Consider the following 27700-nt stretch of genomic DNA (forward strand, 5'->3'; position numbering starts at 1 on the left):
ATGTAATTATTTTTTCTTTTGAGATTATGTAGGTAAAAGTAAATTCTGACTTGTGTTTTTTTTTTATTTTGATATGCTAGTGATGCTTTTTTTATTAGATATATAGATATTGTTTTAATTTTTTTGATTAGGTAATTTTTTTTATTAAGATTTAGAGGTTCTTCTTATTATTTTTATTTCTAGAACATTCATTAACATTATTATTCTCGTTAGCTTTCTCTATGTGGGATCGGCTTCTCTAATTATTTTCCTGTAAACTTTTCTGTTCTCTTCCAGGGACTAAGTACCTCTCCGCTTTTTCTCTGAGATTATGGTTTTTTAGAAACATGCAATTTCTGTTCATCCCCTTTTTTACTGCCCTATATTCAGTACCATACATCATAGCTGGTCTAAAAGCAGTCCTATACAATTACCTTTTAGTTTCCTTGGTACCTTTTTTATCACACATCATTCAATTTGCCTCTTTCCTTTACCTTTAATTGAAGTATGATAAATAAAACGGTAATACCGATCCTAAAAGCCGAAAATTATCATCTTTTGTGAGTTCTTGTCTATTCAAGCCAACTACTCTATCTGGACTTGAAATATCATCTTTAAAAGAATATTCTAAATATTTTGTTTGTATCCAACTTAATTTTATTCATTTTTCATTAAGGACCTGTCTCCGCTACTCTATACCCAGGAGGTTCAGTTGTTATCTAATCCAGCACAAATGAGAATAAATATGGGCGAAACCTGGATGAAGCCCTATTTTCACACAAAATTGGCCAGTATCACCTACAATTGTATCGTTCTAACACTATAATAGTTATTCTAACTATATATAGTAGTTCTAACACTATTATAGTTGTTACTTGCTCATACTCCACTCACATATTCAGCCGGCACTCCTTTCCTACTAAATCTCTGCCATAGTAGGTTTCTGATAACTTCATCATGTGCTTTCTCAAGATTAATAATACTATGTGCAAGTCTATTTCTTTCACTCTAAATTGTTAAATTAGCTGTTTTATAATAAAAGTTGCTGATGTAGACCTGCCTCCTTGCATAAATCCAAATTGACATTTATCCATTTTCATTTTTTAGAACACTGAATTATGTTAGATTTCGCCACAAATGTAGGATAATAAAAAGATATATAATTGATGGATTCGACCGTTACTTGATGGAAATTCATTTTATGTAACAATAAAACACTAAAAACTTTGTTTTCAAAACTTCCACAAAATTTATTTTAAATTCTTATCACTACAGCTGTTTCGGCTAATTGCCTCAAGTGATCTGTTTTTGGCATGGGTTTACACTTTATAGTCTCTAATGAAATAGGTTGAGGAGGGGAGAACTGTTTGTCTCAAGCTGGTGATTCAGAATTATATCTGTGTTTTTTAATTTGTTGATTTCCATAGATTCTAACAAAGATAGCTTAAGGCCTTTATTTTGAATGTGAAGAATTTGAAATTCGTCATTAAAAGAATGATTATGATCTAGCAGGTGAAGTGCGTATGTAGAATCTGTTTTTCTATTATTGAAAGCTCTTTTATGTTCTGCTATTCGTTTATTAAAATTTCTACCAGTTTGACCGATGTAAGTTTTTGGGCAGTCGTCACATTTAAGTTTGTATACACCACTGTGTAAGTGTTTTTTATGTTGGCTCTTGTTGTTTTTAATATATTTGCCTAGGTTGTTATTTGTTCTGAAAGCTGGTGTTATTCCTTTCTTTTTTATGTGTTTGGCTATTTTTGTATTTTGCCTGTATATGAAATCGAGCAGAAGGTACTGGGTTTTTTCTCTGGTGGTGGAAATACTACGTTCAGGGCTTTCTTGTGTAGTTTTTGATTTAACATTTTATTAATTGTTTGTTCGTTGTATCCATTGTTTATTGCTATTTGCTTAATGATATTTAATTCTATCTCAAAATTGTATTTTGACATAGGAATTGCTGTTAATCTATGTAACATACTATGATAGGCTGCCAGTTTATGTTGTGTGGGATGTGATGATGAATTGTGAATAGTCGTGTCAGTATGGGTAGGTTTATGAAATATGGAGAAGTCATGTTTGTTTTTAAGTCTGGTAATTTTTAAATCTAAAAAATTTATGGATTGATTTTGTTCTGTTTCTATTGTAAATTCAATATGACTATGAAGACAAGTAATATACGATAAAAATTGGTCGAGTTGCCTGTTAGTTCCTGTGAAACATACCAGTACGTCGTCTACGTATCTCCACCAATATAAAAACTGTTTGAATATGGGATGTTTTGAAATCTTTGTCTCTAGATGATCCATAAAAAATCTGATAGCAATGGGCTTAGAGGATTGCCCATTATAAGTCATGTACTGTTATTTGTATATAATTTATTATTAAATTCAAAGTAGTCCTGGTTTATGCAAACTTCAAGAAGATGTAAAATTTCAGAGGTAATGATTGGATTTGTACTGTTTTGGTCTAAAAGGTTTTTTACTAGAATAAAAGTTTTGTGTAGGAGGGATACTAAGAAAAAGATTTTTTACGTCAAATGAAATTAATCTGGAGTTGTTAGGTAACCGAAAATGTTGTATTTTATTAACTAGTTCTATTGTATTTTTTATGGTAAATTTAGGTGAAAATTTAGTGTGTTCTAAAATAATCTCTAACAGTTTTTTTGAAAGTTTATATGACGGAGCTGTATAAAAAGACACTACATGTCTTATTGGGTGATCCGGTTTGTGTAGTTTAATGAAAGAGTATAATTTAGGAGGCTGTGGGTTCATAATACTGAGGTATTTCTGTTCTATTGGATTTACTATTGATTTTGAATTTTCTAACGCTAGCTTTTTTTTTGATACTTTTCTGTTGGATCTTTGGGTAACATTTCAATGTTTTGATTATTTAAAAATTCTATTGTTTTGTTATTATATTCTATTTTATCTATAGCAATAGTAGTGTTACCTTTGTCTGCTTTTGTAAACACTATGTTGTTTTCTATTGATTCTATTTTGATTGAATTGAAATGGCTGTTTTATTCTCTTTATAACAGGAATTTTTTGTTTCACTACACACATCTGTAATACAATTGTACAATTGTAATACAATTGTAATTATTGGTGCAATGGCGAAGGAAAACCCCTCTAAACCTCGCCTAGGGCCCAAAACATTCCGATTTAAAAATACAATTCTAATATAAAAGCCTACAAATATAACATCATTATAACATTACTTAACACAGCTTTAAAATTTAGGCCTAAACTAACCATTTATATATATATATATATATATATATATATATATATATATATATATATATATTTTATGAAATTTTACTACATATATTACTAATTGTCGCTGAATTTGACCCTCGGGAATGAGGGAAGGTGGCCAAGTCGCACTATCCATAGCTATGTTGGACCGGAGCATGTAGGGATCACGGTCCGTGGACATATAGGTTATATATGAACCCTAGCTAGCGGGAAAAATACCTTTATTAAAATACAATTAAATGTTTATTACAAGTAAGAATCTGCTATAAAAGTTGATTAGTATTATAACTAAGAATCTGCAAAGAAAGGGGTTAGATATCTTAATACTAAGAATCTGAAAATAAAGTGTTAATTAGTCTTAGAACTAAGAATATGTAAAAGAAGGTCGTTAGTTATGACACCTAAGACTAATTAATGCAAAAAGCAAAAAAAAGAATCTGAAAATAAAGTGTTAATTAGTCTTAGAAATAAGAATCTGTAAAAGAAGGTCGTTAGTTATGACACCTAAGACTAATTAATGCAAAAAGCAAAAAAAAAGTGAAATTTGAAAAAAAGTCCCAAAATTTTCTGGAAACAAAAGTTATTTAAAATTGTCAGATTTTCCTGAAAATGCGAAATTTGTGTCTGTCGTAGTGCCTCCGGGACTAATCGAGAAAAAGACCTAAAAAGTATAAATAATCCTAAGTTATTTTTATAGTAAAAATGTTTCAAAGTCCCAAAACAGTATATATAAATATCAGAAAAATAATCTAAAAGTTATTTTTAACCTGAAAAAGGAATAAAATATTCGAAATATTTTCGAAGTCCCTAAAAGAGAAAATAATGTTAGCAAAATACGTCTAAGTTATTTTCGGGCTGAAAATATTTCAGAGTCCCAAAAGATAAAATAAATATAACATTATTATAATTTTTCTAAGTTAAATTAATAATCTAAGAGAGATACCTCAATTGCCATTTTAATAAACATGAAACCCGCCAATTTTTAAATTGGGACCCACCCACCAACCAATCACGCCAAACCTGAAGTATGAAAATTGAAATGAAGGGGTTTTGAAGAGTGACCTATTTAATGAAAATATTTTCATCTATTTGCTATTCACGTTATACCGGAAGTTAAACAAGTAGTAAAACTTCTTGAAATTTTTATAGCTGAACACATGTGATATAATCGTAGTTTTAATAACTTAAAGGTGATGTAATAATGATTCTTTGTTATAGTCCGCTCCATAGAGTTATTAGAGAGACTTTTCATACGATTGATTCCATTTTGTCATGTGTTTTTAATTTATAATATATGTTTTTCCCATGTAAGTTTTGTTTTAAAAACAATTCTAAAAACCTAATATCATCAGCGTAATTCAGGATTTGGTTACATAATTTAACTTGCGGTTTAATCAGATAACGTTTCTTTGAAAATAAAAAACACTTTGATTTGCTGAGTGCAAACTGAAATCCTGTTTTCTTCTACCAGCTTTTGAGTTCGTGAAATGCTGTTTGTAATTAACGCTGAACTAAAAAGTTCATACTCTCATATTTCTCATGTCTTCATCATTTTATCAAGAAACCTTGTTTTGGGTCTTCCTCTTTTTCTCATACCAATGGGTCTATCAAGGAGCGTTTTTCTGGTCATTTTGTTCCCTCCGCATTACATGCCCTATCCTCCTCAGACGTCCAGATATTTAATTCCTGGTATATTCTAAAGAGTGTGAAATTGTATCGTCTTCTCCACACTCCATTGTTATTCACTGCTACATGTATTTGCCTTAGTACTTTTCTTTCGAAACATCCTAACATGTTTTTATTACTTTTAGTTAGAGTCCAGGTCTCTGAACTATATGTTAGGACTGGGCGTATTATTGTTTTGTAGAGTTTTATTTTTGTACGTCTCGATATAATTGCGGATTTAAGGAGATTGAGCCCCAAAGAGCAAATTCTGCGGTTTTTTTCTGCCCTAGTATTATTTTCAGTGTTAAAGAGCGCTTCCAGGTATACAAATTCGTTCACTGCTTCGATGACGTCGGTTTCTATAACAAGTCGTCGTAGGATTTATGGTTGTGGGCTTATTTTCATATACTTCGTTTTGTTGGTGTTTATTATTAAACCGATTTTTATTGCTGATTCTTTTAATGCTACATAAGCCTCTCTTACAGCGTTTTTCGTTCTCCCAACAATATTGATATCATCAACATATGCAAGAATTTGCACTGATTTGTTATATATTAAACGACTGGTTATGATTTGTGATATAAGTATTATTTTTTCAGAGTCAGATTAAACAGTATACAGGAGAAAGGCTCTCCCTTCAGCAGCCCGTTGTGTTAGACAGTTCCCCCTGAATTCGTACTCTTTATTCAACTTCTTTAAGAGTTAGTTTTGTTAAATTTACCTTATGATGTGGTTGTCCTAGCTCTTTCATTGCTTTGAACGTTTCCCTTTTATTCACAAAGTCATAGGCTGCTTTGTAGTCTGTAAATATGTGATGAGTATCTACATGTATGCCATTTTTCAGTATTTATTCTAAAATTTGTTTCAATGTTGCAATCTGATGAATTTTCGATTTACCACCTCTGAATCCAGCCTGGTACTTTCCTACTATCTGTTTTGCGTATGGCGCCATACGGTGACATAGTACTGTAAAAACCATTTTATACGCTGCATTTAGAAGCGTGATTCCTAGGTCCTCGGTGGTTAGAGTCTCCTTTTTTGTATATGATATAAAATATTTCAAATTAAAAGTGAAACTGGAACAAACCATGAAGTGGAAATATCCAGGAGTGGCTAGTATACCTGTTGAATACAAAGCACGTGGTGTTCGTGTGTATTAAGGTATAAAAAAATGCTTATTACAAGCTTAAATTTTTATTTTAAGAAGATCTTTTCGGAATTAAATCATTCCATCATCAGTTAACTAAAAGAGAGAGTAAAAATACCAATATTAAAAAACACAAGTTAAAATTTAAATATATAGAAATAACACGTTGGTTTTTTACTACTTACATAAAAAGTTGTTAAAAAACATTGTATGGCCACTTAAAAAAACTTTCGAAGGACATCCGTATTAAAATATAATCCTCATGGTTTTATCAAGGTAAATGCAATAGACTTAACTTGTTGATTATTAAAACTGAAGATGGGGGCATCTTACATGACCCCCTGTAGCTGGTGAAGTTTTTTCGACTTACATTACCTCTGATCTATTCTGGAGTCTTGGGCTAACTGATATAAAGATGGTATGAAAAATCAGTTAGTACCCATCAATGTCAAGTGGAATGATGTAGTAGGAGCAAAAGTCATTGTGCTTAAGTTTGTGAATAGGCAGTTTTTAGTGAAGTATTGTGTTTTGTGTGTAGTAAAATCAATAGCAATTTTTGGTATTTTAAAAAGGTGGTAGAATGTAAAACAATGAGTGACTGTGATGTAAAATAAATTTGGTATACCAGGGTAAGGCAAAATTTAAGTTAGGTAGTTGAAATTAATAAATCATTTGGAAGCGGTAAAGAGAATGTTATTACCTAATTGTTTCCTTGTATGAAGTAGATATAAATAAAAGTTGGTTTGAAATTTGTGGAAGATGAATCGAGGAAAAAGAAATAAAAGAAAGAGAAAGAAAATGAAGTAGAAGATGAATGTAAAGATGTAAGCTGGGGATACTGAAACTGATTGTGATAAGAGATTGATAGATGTGGTGTGAGTATTTATAAGAAAGTCTGTGTGATTAGTCAGATGGTAGGTAGTTATTGGAGAGGATGGGAAATGGGATATTGGAAAAGTGATGTTAGTGTATTAATGGTGACAAGAATAGAGTTAAGTATGGCGGATTAAATAAGGTGATATTAAGATATGGGAAATTAGAAGGAAATGTAGAAGTAAGTAAAACTGGATGTGTAGTTAACAGAAAGAAAGTTAGATCAGGAAAATAATTGTCGATGAAGTGGAACAAAGTCTCTGTTGATGCTGGTGTGACGATTAACACAATTGGGACTGTTTTTCTTTTCCTTGACTATTTCCAAATCCTCAAAAAGGTCAAGTTTGAGATAATCTCTACCTGGGATGTTATGAAGAAGAGAAATATCATCTGGTACCTTGATTGTGTGATTGTGATATTTGAGATGATGGGAGAAAGAAGAAGTGTTATCTAACTTAGAATGTTCAATGGCCCTGGTTACTAGAGATCTACAAGTTCTACCAATATAAGTGGCATCACAGTCAGAACATTGAAGTTTATAAACCCCACTGCGTTTGCTGAAGTCAATAGAGTCCTTACTATTGCATAATGATCTACTCAATTTATTGTTAACTTTAAAGGAAATCTTAATATTTTCAACAGAATTCAGGATAGTGTTTTTGATTGATTCGGAAAGTGTTGGACAGTGAAATGGTAATGAGAAGTAAGATGGGGAATCTGAAGTAATGTTATGGTAAGCTGATTGTTGAAGCAATTTACGTTTCTTTTTATAAATGAGTTTATGGATGATATCTGGGTTGTAGCCATTATTGAAAGCAATCTGTTTGATTATGTTTAGTTCTTGGGTGTAGTTAGTGTTGGATAATGGAATGGTTTCTAAACGATGAATGAAGCTGTTGAATGCAGATAATTTGTGTGAAATGGGATGGTTAGAATTGAATTGTATGACATGATCTGTTTGTGTGGGTTTTCTGTAGATGCTATAATCAAAGACATTATTAATTCTATTGATGGAAAGGTCTAAAAAATTGATGGAGAAGTTAGATTCTAATTCCATAGTGAATTTGATATTGGGGTGAATATTATTTATAGTGTTTAATAAGGAAAAAGCTGTATTTGAGTTACCTCTAATGAAAACTAAGCAATCATCAACGTAACGGAACCAGTGTAGAATTGTATTGTTAGTCATGATTTGAGTGGATTCTAGATGATTCATGAAGAGGTCAGCTAAAAAGGGGGAAAGACAACTTCCCATGGCCAAGCCATCAGGTTGTTTATAAAAAATATTATTGAAAGAAAAATAATCTTGTGATAAACAAAAGGAAAGTATTTCTATTATTGGTGTGATGACTGAGGGATTAGTTGATTTAGATGTGAGAAGGTCCTGGACTAACTGAATAGTTTCAAGTTTAGGTACAGAAGTGAAGAGATTGCTAACGTCAAATGAAAGCATAGTCATATCTGGTAGGAGTTTTATGTGATTGAGTTTGGATATAAGTTGGGATGAGTTTTTGATAGAAAAAGTGGGAGAAAAACCTGTTATGTCCTTGATTACCCTGAGTATGAATTTAGAGATTATGGAGACCGGGGTGTTGATGAAACTGACTACTGGACGGATTGGAATGCCCTCTTTGTGGATTTTTGGAAGACCATACAGTCTAGGAATTAATGGGTTACTAGTTACTTAGTAACCCATTAATTCCTAGACTGTATGGTCTTCCAAAAATCCACAAAGAGGGCATTCCAATCCGTCCAGTAGTCAGTTTCATCAACACCCCGGTCTCCATAATCTCTAAATTCATACTCAGGGTAATCAAGGACATAACAGGTTTTTCTCCCACTTTTTCTATCAAAAACTCATCCCAACTTATATCCAAACTCAATCACATAAAACTCCTACCAGATATGACTATGCTTTCATTTGACGTTAGCAATCTCTTCACTTCTGTACCTAAACTTGAAACTATTCAGTTAGTCCAGGACCTTCTCACATCTAAATCAACTAATCCCTCAGTCATCACACCAATAATAGAAATACTTTCCTTTTGTTTATCACAAGATTATTTTTCTTTCAATAATATTTTTTATAAACAACCTGATGGCTTGGCCATGGGAAGTTGTCTTTCCCCCTTTTTAGCTGACCTCTTCATGAATCATCTAGAATCCACTCAAATCATGACTAACAATACAATTCTACACTGGTTCCGTTACGTTGATGATTGCTTAGTTTTCATTAGAGGTAACTCAAATACAGCTTTTTCCTTATTAAACACTATAAATAATATTCACCCCAATATCAAATTCACTATGGAATTAGAATCTAACTTCTCCATCAATTTTTTAGACCTTTCCATCAATAGAATTAATAATGTCTTTGATTATAGCATCTACAGAAAACCCACACAAACAGATCATGTCATACAATTCAATTCTAACCATCCCATTTCACACAAATTATCTGCATTCAACAGCTTCATTCATCGTTTAGAAACCATTCCATTATCCAACACTAACTACACCCAAGAACTAAACATAATCAAACAGATTGCTTTCAATAATGGCTACAACCCAGATATCATCCATAAACTCATTTATAAAAAGAAACGTAAATTGCTTCAACAATCAGCTTACCATAACATTACTTCAGATTCCCCATCTTACTTCTCATTACCATTTCACTGTCCAACACTTTCCGAATCAATCAAAAACACTATCCTGAATTCTGTTGAAAATATTAAGATTTCCTTTAAAGTTAACAATAAATTGAGTAGATCATTATGCAATAGTAAGGACTCTATTGACTTCAGCAAACGCAGTGGGGTTTATAAACTTCAATGTTCTGACTGTGATGCCACTTATATTGGTAGAACTTGTAGATCTCTAGTAACCAGGGCCATTGAACATTCTAAGTTAGATAACACTTCTTCTTTCTCCCATCATCTCAAATATCACAATCACACAATCAAGGTACCAGATGATATTTCTCTTCTTCATAACATCCCAGGTAGAGATTATCTCAAACTTGACCTTTTTGAGGATTTGGAAATAGTCAAGGAAAAGAAAAACAGTCCCAATTGTGTTAATCGTCACACCAGCATCAACAGAGACTTTGTTCCACTTCATCGACAATTATTTTCCTGATCTAACTTTCTTTCTGTTAACTACACATCCAGTTTTACTTACTTCTACATTTCCTTCTAATTTCCCATATCTTAATATCACCTTATTTAATCCGCCATACTTAACTCTATTCTTGTCACCATTAATACACTAACATCACTTTTCCAATATCCCATTTCCCATCCTCTCCAATAACTACCTACCATCTGACTAATCACACAGACTTTCTTATAAATACTCACACCACATCTATCAATCTCTTATCACAATCAGTTTCAGTATCCCCAGCTTACATCTTTACATTCATCTTCTACTTCATTTTCTTTCTCTTTCTTTTATTTCTTTTTCCTCGATTCATCTTCCACAAATTTCAAACCAACTTTTATTTATATCTACTTCATACAAGGAAACAATTAGGTAATAACATTCTCTTTACCGCTTCCAAATGATTTATTAATTTCAACTACCTAACTTAAATTTTGCCTTACCCTGGTATACCAAATTTATTTTACATCACAGTCACTCATTGTTTTACATTCTACCACCTTTTTAAAATACCAAAAATTGCTATTGATTTTACTACACACAAAACACAATACTTCACTAAAAACTGCCTATTCACAAACTTAAGCACAATGACTTTTGCTCCTACTACATCATTCCACTTGACATTGATGGGTACTAACTGATTTTTCATACCATCTTTATATCAGTTAGCCCAAGACTCCAGAATAGATCAGAGGTAATGTAAGTCGAAAAAACTTCACCAGCTACAGGGGGTCATGTAAGATGCCCCCATCTTCAGTTTTAATAATCAACAAGTTAAGTCTATTGCATTTACCTTGATAAAACCATGAGGATTATATTTTAATACGGATGTCCTTCGAAAGTTTTTTTAAGTGGCCATACAATGTTTTTTAACAACTTTTTATGTAAGTAGTAAAAAACCAACGTGTTATTTCTATATATTTAAATTTTAACTTGTGTTTTTTAATATTGGTATTTTTACTCTCTCTTTTAGTTAACTGATGATGGAATGATTTAATTCCGAAAAGATCTTCTTAAAATAAAAATTTAAGCTTGTAATAAGCATTTTTTTATACCTTAATACACACGAACACCACGTGCTTTGTATAAAATATTTCAATATTCCAATCATTAAGGAGGGATTTTTGTGTCCATATTTCTTTTATATTTTGTTGTAGTGCCATAATTATATCAAGGCTACCTCCTTTATATAGTTCAGCTGTGAGATTATTTATTCTAGGTGATTTGTTTCTGGTAAGTTTTTTAACTGCATCTTTTTGGTGGTTCCTGTTCCCTCTCGTCTGTTCCCCTTACCTTATCTATTTCGTCTTCCAGATTTTCTTTTTCTTTCTCTATATTAAGTGCCATGTTAAAGTATTCCACCCATCTATTCAATGTATCTTTTCTTGTTGTTACTAGGTCACCATTCTGACTTCTAAATTATTTTCTGTTGATTTTAATTTCCTTATAGAAAGCTCTGAATTCTTTCTCTTTTTTGGGGTTTTCTATATATTTAAGTTTCTTATTAAAGTAGTTTCGTTTTTGTCTTTTGTGTAGCCTATTTTCTTCCCTTTTTTATCTGATAATTCTTTACAGTTGTTCTAGTTCGTCGGTTAGGCATCTATCTGTAGGCTCCAGTTTTTTATTTTGTTGCATTCTTATAAATTTTTATGGTCACAAATTTCTTTTCTTATTTCATCTTTCGCTGCTGCTTCAATGTCTTCCTTTATTCTGGTTCAATAAGAGTCTATATCTATCTGGCCTTTTTTATTGACATATTGATTTCTTAACTTGCTGGTGATGTTATTCAATTACCTTACAATGAGATGATCAGCAGTAGTTCGATTTTGTCAAAATCCACTTTTCTCGTTAACCAGGAGGTAAACTTAGGAATTCTCTCATGGAGGTAATTTTAGTCAACGTCCGGTGTAACCGGAAACTTTAAGGGTCTCTTAATATTTTGGAATATCTAGGCATATGCAAAAATTCCATATCTTAAATTTTTAGATATTAATTATGTCTCTCTAAAATGTCTAATTAAAATTTCCACATAATAAACCTGTATAAGATATGTCCTTATAGGATGGTTTGGTTATAATTTTTGTAAATTACATTCTCTAATATATTTTATAATATTAGATAAATCGCATTATTGTGGCAAACTGTATATAAACCTGTACACAGTCAGTTTTTTGTTTTTCTTTTTAGGGTACTTGGTATCAAGCAATACAACATTGCAAATCTCTTGGTATGGATTTGGTTAGTATAGAAACGCCGCAAGAAAACGAGTGGCTGTATCAAAAGATGGAAGGAGTCAGTAAGTGTGATGTTATTATAACTATTAAATATACATAATTCATATTAAGAGAAAAACAATAGGTAGTTAATATTTATATAATTATTTAGATGGTGAATATTTATTGGAATACTAAGAAATAATTTAGAGAAATCAGTATATTTAATTTTTTATTGTTACATTGCATGTCTACCATCTACTCTATATACAGAGTAATAAGTAAATAGTGTGTAAGTAAATTAACGTGAGAAAGGCACCGTCCAGTGACGGTTCTCTAAATATTATTGCGGTAGCTCTTCTGGCCTACTCTCTTCAATCTTCTTTCGGCAATTGGTTGGGTGAATAAATTATTTATCAGTTCGTTATTGTGATCAGTGGTGCGAGTTTGATATTTTATTGAGTGATTCTTTATTATTTCCTAATGGGATGTTCAGATCATTGTAAAGTGTTTGGTTGGATACATACCATGGAGCTTTACTTATCATATGGAGTATTTTGGATTGAAGTGTTTCACGTATCTTCGTATTTGAAGGTTTACTACAGCCCAGTTGTTTTATTCCATACGCCCAAACTGGTATGAGTGTAGCTTTGTACAGAAGCAGTTTATTTGCAAAAGATAACTGAGACCTTTAATTAAATAGCCAGTTTATATTTTTTTAGTTTGAGATCTAGTTGTTTCTGTTTAGTTTTAATGTGCGTTGTCCATGTAAGTTTTTCATCCAAATGCAATCCCAAGTATTTGATAACTGGTTTTATACGAATGGAAGTGTAATTAATACAAACTTGTGGACATGTAGATTTTCTTGTTTTAAAAGTAATGTGTACTGTTTTTGCTAGCATTAACACTGATCTTCTATTGCTTAAGCCAGTTTTGTAATTCATTAAATATTCTGTACTTTTTGTGATGCTGCGTTAGGGGCGATATCCACTGCTAAGATTCCCATGTCATCGGCAAAAGTAGCTAAGAAGGTATCATTGCTACCCTGATGTACGCCATATTGTGATGTGGTAATTTTAGTAGCTATTTTTAATTTTGACTTGAAAGTAACGGTCAGTAAGGTACGATTTTAGTATAAAGTATAGTTGGTCTGTTCGAGAGAGAAGTTCGAGCAAGAAGTCACACATGAGCTAAGGACACAAGAACTACACTCCATAGAGAGCAAATGGAATAATATCAAAACAGCAGTGCTGACAGCAGCAGCGTCCACCGTGGGAAACAAGAAAAAGAAGAGAAGAGGAACATGGTTTGATGACGAGTGCAGGCAAGCGATAGAAGAAAGAAACGAAGCGCACAAAATGTACATAACAAGAAGAACACGGGAAAGACGAACATCATTTGAAGTCGCAAGACGGAAAGCAGACAAGATATGCAGAAACAAAAAGAGAGCTTATGAAAATGGACAAATAGAAGAAATGGAACAAAATTTCAAAAAAAAAAAAACGAAACTAGAGGAGCTTACGAATACCTAAAAAAGATAAAAAGTGGATATAAACCTCAAACAAGCCTATGCAAAGATGAAAGTGGGCAAATAATCAGTGACCAACAGAAAGTCACAGAAACCTGGAAGCATTATTTTCAGACCCTACTTGGAACACAAGTAGATATGGAAGATGAAATGGGTACGAACCATGTAGAAGAGAACGAAGTTGAAGTAGAAGCTCCAACCATAGAGGAAGTTCTCGAAGCTATTAAGGCCCAGAAAAACAATAAAGCCCCGGGAGTTGACGAGATTCCAGCAGAACTGTATAAGGTAGGTGGCAACCACCTATCAAGTCATATCCACGCGCTTATCAAAGAAATATGGCAAGAAGAGAAAATACCCGACGAATGGAAGAAAAGTATAGTATGCCCAATCTATAAAAAAGGAGACAAACTCCAGTGCAAAAACTACCGTGGAATTTCTCTACTATGTACAGCGTATAAAGTCCTCACGTATATTATAAACCAGCGACTCCAACCACTAGCAAAAAATATTATTGGAGAATATCAGACGGGCTTCAGACGGGGAAGATCGACAATGGATCAAATATTTACAGTCAAGCAGGTCTTGAGCAAATCGTGGGAACACGACATTGATGTTCACAACGTGTTTGTAGACTTCAAACAGGCATACGATTCAGTCAAAAGGGACAGACTATACTATATATTGGCAGAATTAGCAATACCACATAAGCTGATTAGACTCATTAAAGCCACAATGGATGAAACTCAGGCATGTGTACGAATACAAAACAACCGGACAGACTTTTTCAAAATCTCGCAGGGACTAAAGCAGGGAGATGGGCTGGCACCAACATTGTTTAACCTGGCACTGGAGTATGCGGTTAGGCAAATGCAAATTGGACGAGAAAACCTACTGACCAATAAAACGGTTCAACTGGCTGCCTACGCCGATGATATTAATATTATGAGTAGAACATCAACAGGAGCACAGGAAGCATACGCAGAGTTAAAAACACAAACGAAAAGGCTAGGTCTGGAAATTAACACAGAAAAAAACAAAAATAATGGTACAGACGAGAAGAAATATAATCCCACAAAACATTATGCATGAAGATGACATTGAAACGGTTGGAAAGTTTACATACCTGGGAGTAGAAATATATGCCGTTGGAGCAGAGGATGGAGAAATACGAAAAAGGATAACGCAGGCAAACAAAGCTTATTTTGCCCTCTCCCATATATTTTGGTCTAAAAGTGTCCACCGAAATACAAAGATGAGAATCTATAAAACTTTAATTCGGCCAATAGCATGTTATGGCAGCGAAGCATGGGTCCTGAAAGAAACATCCAAAAACAAACTCGACACATTCGAAAGAAAAGTACTGAGGAGAATACTAGGACCTGTGAGGGAAAACGGAATCTTCAGAATTCGATATAACAACGAGCTCTATCAACTGTATAAGGAAACACCCCTGTCAGACTTCATTAGAATACAAAGATTGCAATGGGCCGGACATGTGATACGAATGGGAGAGGATAGGCTACCAAAACGAGCACTGAACGCCAGAATGCAGGGAAAGAGACCAGTTGGAAAGCCAAGAAAGCGCTGGGAAGACACAGTAAACAGCGACGCACAAGCACTTTTAGGAGTCCGTGTATGGAGAAGAGCAGCCACAGACAGACAAGGGTGGAGGCAAAAAATAAAGGAGGCCAAGGCTCATTTTGGGCTGTAGTGCCGTAGAAGAGAGAGATAGTTGGTCTGTTAGGTTTAATTTTAGTTTGTAGACGAGACCTTTATGCCATACTCTATCAAATGCCTGTTGTACATCTAGAAACACTCCAGCGCAAAAATGTGTCTCTTCGAGAGTTATTTTAATTATATTAACTATTCTGTGGCGTTGTTGGATGGTTAAGTGTTTACGTCTAAATTCAAATTAGTGTTTTGGTATAATTTCGTTTGTGGGAACAACTTGCTCGATTTTATGTAATAGTAGCCTTTCTAATACTTTTGACATTATTGGGAGTAGGCTTATAGAGCGATATGAATTTGCTTGCGTTGCGGGTTTACCAAGTTTCATGATCATAGTAACTTGAGCAAATTTCCATTGTATTGGAAAGTATCGAAGACGTAGTGTGCTGTTGTATATTATTGTTAATAGCGCCACATTATGATCTCAACACTTTGAAAGAATTAATTTAAACAAATCTTCCAATATTAAATGAACAACAGAAGTATGTATTTGATACACTTATGAAAGTAACAAATAATAAAACAGGAGGGATTTACTTCTTAGATTCACCTGGTGGTACACGAAAAACTTTTTTGATTTCATTGATATTAGCAACAATTCGCTCACAAAATAAAATTGCACTTGCACTCGCTTCGTAGGGAATCGCAGCAACTTTACTTGAAGATGGTTGAATAGCCCATTCAGCACTAAAATTGTCATTTCGCAATATGCAAAGCAACAAATCTCGAACCTGCAAAATTTCGAAAAACTCTGCAATGGCAAAGGTTTTGCAGCAATGTGAATTGATTGTTTGGGATGAATGCACGATAGCACATAAAAAATCTTTGGAGGCTTTAGATAGAACCTTACAAGACCTACGAAGCAATCATAATCCATTTGATGGTGCAATAATTTTATTAGCAGGAGATTTTCGTCAAGTGATTCTACGATCAACGACAGCTGATGAACTCAATGCATATTTAAAGTCCTCCAATTTGTGGAAACATGGCAAGGGATTGCACTTAAGCAAGAATATGAGTGTTGAGTTGCCAAATGCCCAATCTGGAGACATATTCTCTAAACAACTCATTGACATTGGTAATGGCAAATTTCCTATAAACAACCTGACTGGTTGCATTAACCTTCCTCCAAGTTTTTGTCAGTTAACTCGATCAAAAGATGAACTTATTCAAAAGGTGTTTCCAAATGTTGCTTAAAATTACAGAAACCATGATTGGTTTAGCAAACGGGCTATATTGGCTGCAAAAACATAGATGTAAATGAATTAAATTTCAAACTATCCGCCTGAATTTTTAAACTCGCTGGATTTACCAGGATTGCTACCTCCCAATCTTTAATTAAAGGTTGGATCGGTAGATATAATGTTGAGAAATATCAACCAACCGCATCTTTGCAACGGAACACGGTTAGCGATAAAAAAATTATTGAACAACGTGATAGAAGCAACTGTACTAAAAGGAAAGTATAAAGGAGAATGAGCGAAGATGTAGGTGTTTGTCCTTACACCTTTGTCCTGATGGCTTTGTTTCACGCACCAGTAATAGGTCGCTGTTTTTTTCCCTTGGGGAACAAGATTTTTTCTTTAGGGAAATAGGTTCACTTTATATATATATTTCTTTGAAGGACCACCCAGAAAACTGGGAAAAATGAAGATTCGAAAAGAACGTTTGAACAAATATATTTAAACAAATACAATGTATTTTAAACGCCGATAACTTGCATATAATACACACTTGTCGGTAATACAATATTGACACGAACTTATTAATATACCGACTGGTTTTAAACACTAATATGCCGCTGGGGCGAGTAGCCTGACGCTCCTTCCGTGCTGGAATTTGAACTGATACTGATATCCACTCTCGCCCCTCAATTACAAACATTCCGAAATCTCCCCCCTGACCCCTCGACGTATTAAAAGATATGTTTATTTTTCAAATACCTTTAACTTTCAAATCATTGATAAAAACTACCTGAATAAGGGTATTTGTCTCAACTTGCGGAATTTTGCAATGCGTCAGAGGGTAATTTGGAAAATACTAATCCTTTCATTGTTACGATTCTATGAAGGTTTTAGAAACTTGTGTAGAAAGTTATTTAAATGCAAGATAACGGCGCTTTACAGATTATTAGTTAGTACAAAGAAATTTTATATATCTAAACTAATATACAGTATGATACAAAAATAAACTAAATAATATGATACAAAAATAGACTAAAAATATTAAGTATTGTTGTTACGCAACAGAGAAGACGTTTTGATACCACGCCTCACAATGATTCCTACTGATGTACCTTTTGAATTTAAACGACTACAGTTTCCAGTGTGGCTTGCTTTTGCTATGACCATAAATAAGTCCCAGGGGTTAATCGTTAGGTGTTTGTGGTATTAATTTAGAAAATCCATGTTTCTCATATGGTCAATTGTATGTTGCCTGTTCCCGTGTTGGAAATCCATCAGATTTGTTTGTATATTCACCACGTAATCAAACAAAAAATATTGAAAATTATAAAGCACTATAATAAAAATAAAACAGATTTTTGTTAATAATTATGATTTACTTGATTCACAATAAAGCGATTACTGAAAATACTCATATACGTTTTATTTCATTATTCTTTATTACATCGTTTATTAACCCTATGTTAATAATAATAATAATAAATAATTAATTATCTCTATGTTTTGTCATTGAAGCATCCACTTTATAAATATTTGTCACATTTAGGTTCCCACTATCCCTTTAGATTATTTTTCAATCAGGTTTGAACCTTAAGTTCCCCTCTTAGTTTGAAGCCCTCTGGTAGACATCCCAGTCGGAGTTTTTAGTGGGTCCAAAAGGGTGGCCAAAGTTCGTGGAAGCAAAGATACTTAGGTCACTTAAGCTGACCCTCACACACCGCCCTATCATCATGGTGACGGTTCTGTTCAGAAGAATTAAAGAAATAAACTGCCACATTCCAAATCTGTTTCCAAATATTTAACAACCAATTCTTATAGTAAGTGTTCAAAATATGCTCCATCATTTGGTTCACGTAGCTCGTAAATGTTAAAATTATACATACATACTTGAAGACTGTAATACATAGAACTTACGTTACTCAAAGGTATTTGTAACACTGATTGTAAATCAAAGGTGCAACACATAAATGCCTAATGCTGCTGACATTTCTACTTATCAACTGCTTTAACATGCATACACTCTTCCGTATAACGTGTTGTACATAGTACATTTTCTAACAGCTGCTACTCTGGGCCCACTTTTAATAAATTGTATTTAGTGCAAAGCTGGGCATTAATCTTTTTTTGGCTTATAGAACGACAAGTTATAAAAATCCTCCTTTAACTCTTTAAGGCGCAAGTTTATTATGGTGAACTTTTTTCAAAGTTTTTTCAGATAATAGTTTGGAATACTATAGTTAGTACATCAGTTACTAGATTTTGAAAATATTTTTGTTTTCTCTATGAAAAAAAAGGTGGTCAACCGTTGTAACAGAGTTTAATCAAGGAATAAATTTCATGCTAGTTTCTCTGGTACATAGAGTGTACCAAATAATAAAAAGTGTATCAATAATAGGTATAAGACTTTAAATAATACAAAAATACTGCACAATATTGTAATAAACAAATAAACATATGATAATAAAAATAATAGTTCAGTCACTTGAATGATATGGTTTAAAACAATCCAAGCACAAAGCCACTTTACAGTCTACGCACTCTACATCATGCGCTTCTGTAATCCCGTTTTTGAGCACTGCTGGCATCGTCTTCGCGTGGTTTTTTGTGACAAATGACCAACATTTTGAAAATACTCCATGTTCAATGGCCTCAAAATTCTTTTTCTTGCAGAAAAATCTCTTATAAGACTGGTAGCCAATTTGGATCTATATTCAAGGTGAGATATAGTTTTTTTTCTACTGTTACTTTGCCTAAGGGATTCTTTATAAATTATATAAGAATTTACTATGGATGCATCAAAAAGGTAATAAAATAACTTCATCCACCATCGACGACTTTTCCAAGCTACTGAGTATGTCTGCATTCGTTGGTCAAACCGATCAACACCGCCCATATACATACTGTAGTCTACAATGGCTTGAGGACAGCGGATGTTTTCTCGTTCTCCAGTTTTTGATGTTCTCAAAACAAAACCAGTTTCTCCATCAATTTCACCCATTTTCATTTTTCTGTCATCTACTAAATGTGCTTTTGGAAAATATTTTCGTGTTTGTTTTACTGTTCCACAACCAAAATAACCTAGTTCTGATAACTATTTCATAAGAGGAAGTGTGGTAAAAAATTGTCAAAGTACAAGCAGTGACCCCTTTTTTTCAACACTTTAATTAAATTCAGTATAACTCTTTCCCCTAGAGTATGTTCACTAATCCGTTACGTTAAAATCATAGCACATTTATACATTAAAACTAATAATCCTCTAACAAACAAGGAACGTTCTAAAGTATTGTGTCAAATACCTTGCTCGGACTGTGATTAAGTTTATATAGGAGAAACTTCTCGAACATTACACAGCAGAATTATTTCTCACAAAAGTGATGTAAAAACAAACAAATCACATTCTTGTGCATTAGCCGAACACTCTATCAATCTAAATCACACATTTGATTTTTCACAAGCTTCAATTCTAGAGAGGCAGAAACATGAATAGAAGCGGTTATTTTTAGAAATGACACATATACAGAAAAATAAAAAATGTATAAATAGAAAATCAGATATTGACAAATTAAGTAACATTTATTGTTACATATTAACATATCAATAAATACCATCATAATCTCATTTTCTATCGACATCCCAACATTAAAAAATTCATATGCGCTTAAGCCAAACTGACTGGATTAATTTATTTTTTATCGACAATTAAATTAATAATAATAAAAAATATTGTTACTGGTTTTGCTTTCCACGTAAAATAACTGTATATTCATTCATATATGTCCGTTCATCAAACCAACATGACAATGACATATATAGTGACAATATAGTCATTTTAACAGAAATTTTTAAAACTTTTTTTTAGATAATTTTTATATTTTTTTGTTAAAAGATGTCTTAAAAAAGAATTAAAATAGATTCGAAAGCTTGACAGTAAGTCAAAGAGTTTTCTTTGTCTTGTGGGCCAAATAGACTGACTGCATCCTCAAGATTCACCACTTGATATCATCATCATCCAGCCCCATTTTCACATCCATTGTTGGATATAGGCCTCCTCCAAACGTCTCCAGTTCTCTCTATCTCTAACTTCTGCAATCCAGTTTGTTTCTATTCTCCTTAGGTCGTCAGTCCATCGGGTGGGTGGTCTGTAGACTGTAGAATGTAGACTTATGGTTGTTGTGGCATTTTCATATATACTTTTAACTATATTACAATCTCTGTGGTCGACCCTGCAAGGGACAATGCCAAGGGACGGATATATATATATATATATATATATATATATATATATATATATATATATATATATATATATATATATATATATATTGTTATGATATGTAAAATCGAGAAAAATATTGGTTTGTTTAAAAATATTTCAAAGTTCAAAAACATTAAAATAATTCAGATAAGTAGGATAATATCCAACAAACATTTCGGAGAAGGAAAGTTATTAAATCCTTGAATTACCTGTACTAAACAAAATATAAGCTTTGCATAAATTATTTCTTTGTTATACTTGAGTGACCCGCATAATTTTAAGTGAAAACAAAAAGACAATTGAACGGGGTTTTCCAAAATACATTAATGCAGTGATTAGAGACAAATAGAAGAGATTTTAGAAAGTGGTTTTTGTTAGTTTTAAGAATTATAGAAAATATTATTTGTAAATAAGTTTTAGGAAATTTTATAATTAGGTAAAAATTTGTTTGTTATCGAAATGAAAAAATGGGGGAATTGTGACGAGTTTTGATTGGCGGAGATTGAAAAAGGTTGGATAAGTATGTAGGAAAAAGTTTAGCGAGATTGAGGAGAGAGAAAAGATAGAATCAGTTGGTTTTCCAGATCTGTAAGAGGAACAGTGATTGTTCTCTGGCGGTTCCTGAAATGTAGCAAGCAGTAGTGTTGAATGTTAGTGAGTTTTTGTGGAGTTAGTGTATCTGACAGAAGCTGAAGCAGCAAAATATTGTAAGTCATATTTCTCTACTTATATTCCAAGAGTCACTGTTCAGGCCAACGAGAGATTCAGTTTATCGTAAAGAGAAGATATTCCAAGAGTCATTTTTCACTCGGGCCAACGAGAGATTCAGTTTATCGAGAGGAGAAAGGCTATCATAATTTGAATGATTTGTGCTTTTGAAGGAGATCATTAAGGACGATATACTTGCAACAATCTGTGTAAGATTGCTGATTACATAGGGAGCGGTTGAGAGGAGATAATATAGTCTACCAGGAACAAGGATTTGGACCACTCATCATCAGAGAGAGATATTTTGTTTTCTGCAGTTTTTTTGCTTTTATTGATAACACAATTTTTACACTTAATATAGAAAGGATATAAATATTTTGATTAGGAGAGTTAGAATAGTTCGGAATTTTGAGATTTCAATTAATATTGTTTGTACCATAAATTTTGATTGTTCACGTACGGAGAACAAAATTTTGAGAATCCTTATATGAGATTTGTTTATTGAAAACTTTTGAGTGTGAATTATTTCATTATTTTTATTTCAATATATAGTGTTAGATCATATGTATTTTTTTTTATTCCGGTATTCTCTGGACCTTACTTTTCACATGTAATAGCATAGATATTGAAGCACGAATTTAACCCTGAGATAAAAGAATTAAAAATTGTGATAGAGTCATAATCATATCATTTAAATAATTTTAATTAATCAAAAAAATTAATTAACTAATTATTGCTTGGCGCACCAAGACTATAAATATCACAATAACTGGCTTCCAAAACGTGGGGCTTGAAAATATCGCAGCTTTACATTTGAAGGAAGGGAAAGAGATCTGGAATAAGTACAGGTAATCCAGAGATAAAGACATATAACATTGAGGGAATTTGAATTTGAAAGTATTTTGACAATTTTTCCAGGGAATATAAATTTGATTTATTGATTGATCGTAGTTAGTGGATATTTAATGCTATTGAATTATTTGATTTTATTTTCTTTACCAATCATACATTTGATATTTATTTTGAATAATTTTAATTTTACTGATTGCATATTTGATATTTGTCGTGAAAATTTAATACATTTGGGGAGAAATATTGTCGTGTTCTGAAACATATAGAGTGTTGTAAAATTTCACATTTAGCGGGGACAAAAACAGTAACGAAAAGAAACAACATGTCGACCACAAGGAGTCAAAGTAAAACGCAAGAAAGGAAAGAGGATAAGATAGAAGAGGAAACAATTATTGATGAAGGATCGGATAATGAAGGAAATACCACAATAATGGAGGAAAGAAAAGAAACAGGAATGCTGGAAAAATTATTAGCAATGATGCAAATACAGACACAAACAATGAATGAAACATCAAAGAAAATGGATAAAATGGATAGAAATCAACAAGAAACAAAACAAACAATAGAACTAAATAACAGTAATATAGAGCAGCGTTTGGAAAACTATGAACAGGAAATTAAAGGATGTGTTGAGGGGATAAAGAAAGAACTGATACAACAAATAGAAGAGATTAATGAAATTAAAAATAATATGAAAGAACAAGAAATGAGAATTAAAGATAATTTGGAGGGATTAGAAATAAAATTTGAAAATGCGCTACAAGAAGACAGGAAGGAAGTAGAAAGAAGATTAAAGCAAAATGAAAAACAAATGGCAGAAATTGAACTAAGAGGGGTAGAGAGAAAAGAAGTTATCATCCATGGAACAAGCGAGGCGAAAATACAATTTGGCGGGGATATTCGGAAAACACACCCAGTACCGTTTGTCAAAAATTTGAAAACCAAATTACAACATATTAGATATTTTGACGATTGTAAAGAAACAATTAGAAACCATTTAAAAGAAGGAGCAGCGTTATGGTATGAAAGCAAGGAAGATGAGTTTGAAAATTGGACAGATTTTGAAAATAAATTTCTCAACTATTTCTGGGGGAAAAATAAACAGAGAGAAATCAACCAAGAGCTACAGAATGGAAAATATCACGAAAAAATGGGAATATTTGAAGAAAGATATGCTTTGCAGATATATAACAATTCAAAATATCTAGAATACAAATATTCTACCGAACAGCTGGTAGAAATGATCAGCAGACATTTTGAGGAAACGTTGGAAGATCACGTGATTTTGAGAAACTATCAAGATATTGATAGTTTGTGCCAATTCCTTCAATTAAAAGAAGCGAAAAGAAAAGAAATGAGAAATAGAAGACAACATGACCAATATAATGGACCGGAAAGAAGGTATTCATCAAATTATGACCAGAGAAACCGACATCCCAGATCAACAAACGAATATAGGCCGAGAAATTACAATAATTACAATAGACAACAAAATTACGATAACAGGAATGACACACAACAGAGAACATATGAAAATCACAACAGGAATAGAGATGCACAAAATCCTCCGAATAGGAATACTAACGAACAAAGGGACGATAGAAATAACCAGAGCTTCCAACAACAAAATAGAAGGGAGATGAATCATGTAGCAATAGGAAACGACAGACAAATTTCTAATTCTAATCTAATATTTTTAGATGCATTTATAAAACATAAAGCGATTAAAATTGTGATTGATTCTGGATCGGAGATATCGCTAATCAATAAAAAACTAGTAAAAGAATTAAATTTGGACAGATTTGTGTATAAGATTCCTAGGGTTGATTTAGTGGGTGCAAACAATAAAAATTTGACGACAGTAAACGAAGGCTTGGGAGTACAGATAAGAGTGGGAAACAAAGTCCATATTATGAAATGTGTGGTGATTGAAGATTTAAATCATGATATGATAGCGGGAATTGATGAATTGAGGAAAAAAGATATCACCATAAATTTTTCGGAAAATAAACTGGAAATCAGAGCAGAACCAGACAACACAGGAGAAGAAAAGCAAACAGATAGGAAAACAAATTCTGGAAGGATCAATGCACAGGAAAAACGCAAAGAAATCGATATGACTGTAGAGAATAAACCGAAAGTACAAGAACAAGATCTAACAAAAAAGAAAAAGAGAAGGAAGAAAAAGAAGAAGAGTTCGAAAAGAAAGCAGGAAAATAAGATGGAGACCAGAGAAAAACAGGAAATAGAAGGTACAGAAGAATTGTTGGCAACCGACGATAAAACAGAATGGAAGCAGGAAGAAAAAGAAGGTATCATCAGAGAAATGAAAGGAATAGAAACATGGTGCTCGGAATACCAAAGGGAATTAGAGGAGAAAAAGAAAACAGAAGAAAAAATGGCACTGATGGACGAGAATCCAGAATTTTGTGAAGAAGTATTATGGACAGTGAACACATGTGAACAAAGAGTGGATGAAAGAAAAATAAATTGTGGAAAAAACATGGAGAAGGAAATAGAGAAGATTTTAGGAAACCATGGAGATTTTGTTAATAAAGTAAATCAAGTGGTTAAAAATTATGAACTTTCTTTTAAGGGAAAATACTTGGAAAAATTTAAAACGAAAATATATCCAATCCCGTATAAAGACAGGCAATATACGGGGTATTTTAACATTCACGACATTTGTCAGTATCATAAGTAGATTTTAATAACATAGTGAAATAATTTGATCCTAGAAAACTTTTGTCATTTTTAAAATTTAACAAAGAGTTTTCGGCAGATCAAATGGCGGGGATTTGTTATGATATGTAAAATCGAGAAAAATATTGGTTTGTTTAAAAATATTTCAAAGTTCAAAAACATTAAAATAATTCAGATAAGTAGGATAATATCCAACAAACATTTCGGAGAAGGAAAGTTATTAAATCCTTGAATTACCTGTACTAAACAAAATATAAGCTTTGCATAAATTATTTCTTTGTTATACTTGAGTGACCCGCATAATTTTAAGTGAAAACAAAAAGACAATTGAACGGGGTTTTCCAAAATACATTAATGCAGTGATTAGAGACAAATAGAAGAGATTTTAGAAAGTGGTTTTTGTTAGTTTTAAGAATTATAGAAAATATTATTTGTAAATAAGTTTTAGGAAATTTTATAATTATAGGTAAAAATTTGTTTGTTATCGAAATGAAAAAATGGGGGAATTGTGACGAGTTTTGATTGGCGGAGATTGAAAAAGGTTGGATAAGTATGTAGGAAAAAGTTTAGCGAGATTGAGGAGAGAGAAAAGATAGAATCAGTTGGTTTTCCAGATCTGTAAGAGGAACAGTGATTGTTCTCTGGCGGTTCCTGAAATGTAGCAAGCAGTAGTGTTGAATGTTAGTGAGTTTTTGTGGAGTTAGTGTATCTGACAGAAGCTGAAGCAGCAAAATATTGTAAGTCATATTTCTCTACTTATATTCCAAGAGTCACTGTTCAGGCCAACGAGAGATTCAGTTTATCGTAAAGAGAAGATATTCCAAGAGTCATTTTTCACTCGGGCCAACGAGAGATTCAGTTTATCGAGAGGAGAAAGGCTATCATAATTTGAATGATTTGTGCTTTTGAAGGAGATCATTAAGGACGATATACTTGCAACAATCTGTGTAAGATTGCTGATTACATAGGGAGCGGTTGAGAGGAGATAATATAGTCTACCAGGAACAAGGATTTGGACCACTCATCATCAGAGAGAGATATTTTGTTTTCTGCAGTTTTTTTGCTTTTATTGATAACACAATTTTTACACTTAATATAGAAAGGATATAAATATTTTGATTAGGAGAGTTAGAATAGTTCGGAATTTTGAGATTTCAATTATTATTGTTTGTACCATAAATTTTGATTGTTCACGTACGGAGAACAAAATTTTGAGAATCCTTATATGAGATTTGTTTATTGAAAACTTTTGAGTGTGAATTATTTCATTATTTTTATTTCAATATATAGTGTTAGATCATATGTTTTTTTTTTTATTCCGGTATTCTCTGGACCTTACTTTTCACATGTAATAGCATAGATATTGAAGCACGAATTTAACCCTGAGATAAAAGAATTAAAAATTGTGATAGAGTCATAATCATATCATTTAAATAATTTTAATTAATCAAAAAAATTAATTAACTAATTATTGCTTGGCGCACCAAGACTATAAATATCACAATAATATATATATATATATATATATATATATATATATATATATATATATATATATATATCAAATTTTTGATTTCATTCCTGTTTAAAGACAAATTAAAAAATTATATAGTCTTAAATATTTATTTATGTTTACTATTTCCAGTTGGCAAATGGGGCGGCACCTACCGGTTTTGGTCATCAGGAACTTCAATGGCTCATGGCGACTTGATATGGATGAAAACAGGATATCCAATTGTTTATAGTAACTTTTTACCACAAACACTTGATATAGCTTTTCATCGGTATCCACCTGTGAATGAAACGTGTGTCGAACTTACTTATGGACATGAAAGGGGTCTTACATGGAGCAAGGAAAGTCTAAACAAGGAAAGCTATGCCCTTTGCGAGGCTACACTTACAAAATCGGTGGAAAAAGTAGCTCATCAATTGTGTAATTCTAAATCTTTAAGTGTGACTAGAAACCATTATTAATAAATGCATTTTATTGCATTTATTGTTTGTTTAATGAATTTTTTAAATCAATATAGTCCGTTACAGTAGTCCTATTGTTTTTCTCGCCCTCCTCTCCATTGTAAAGTAACTATATTCTTTGTTTAGGGAGTATCGCTAGACACTCGACAGACATTAGTCCACTCTACTGTTAAGCTTATACAGGGTGTTTTTAAACGTATGTCATAAATTAAATCACGCATTCTGGGAACAAAAATAAATTGATTAAATCCAACTTACCTTAGTACAAAAGTGTATACAAAAAAAGTTACAGCCCTTTGAAGTTACAAAATAAAAATTGTTTTTTTGCATTATCTCCTAAACTACTTGAAATTTTTTTATAAAAATGGACACGTTACTTTCTTGTTCTGAAAGAATTGTTCGTATAATAGAAACAACAAAATCTAAGCGCACAGAAAAATTTGAAGGGGGCGTGCAGCCCTAA

The 27700-nt window shown here is 32.5% G+C and overlaps 1 protein-coding gene across 1 annotated transcript in view; it reads left to right on the forward strand.

The window, feature by feature from the left end:
* The window catches only part of LOC140451463 (C-type lectin mosGCTL-7-like), a 28004-nt gene extending 699 nt beyond the window's left edge, over window positions 1-27305 (forward strand). Inside the window, exons 3-4 of the mRNA XM_072545283.1 lie at window positions 12280-12388; window positions 26909-27305. Of these exons, the coding sequence (XP_072401384.1) occupies window positions 12280-12388; window positions 26909-27237 (438 nt within the window). The 3' untranslated portion in view covers window positions 27238-27305. The remainder of the gene's footprint in view (window positions 1-12279; window positions 12389-26908) is intronic.
* The last annotated feature ends 395 nt before the right edge of the window (window positions 27306-27700 follow it).

Source organism: Diabrotica undecimpunctata, chromosome 9, assembly GCF_040954645.1.
Source record: "Diabrotica undecimpunctata isolate CICGRU chromosome 9, icDiaUnde3, whole genome shotgun sequence".
NCBI lineage: Eukaryota > Metazoa > Arthropoda > Insecta > Coleoptera > Chrysomelidae > Diabrotica > Diabrotica undecimpunctata.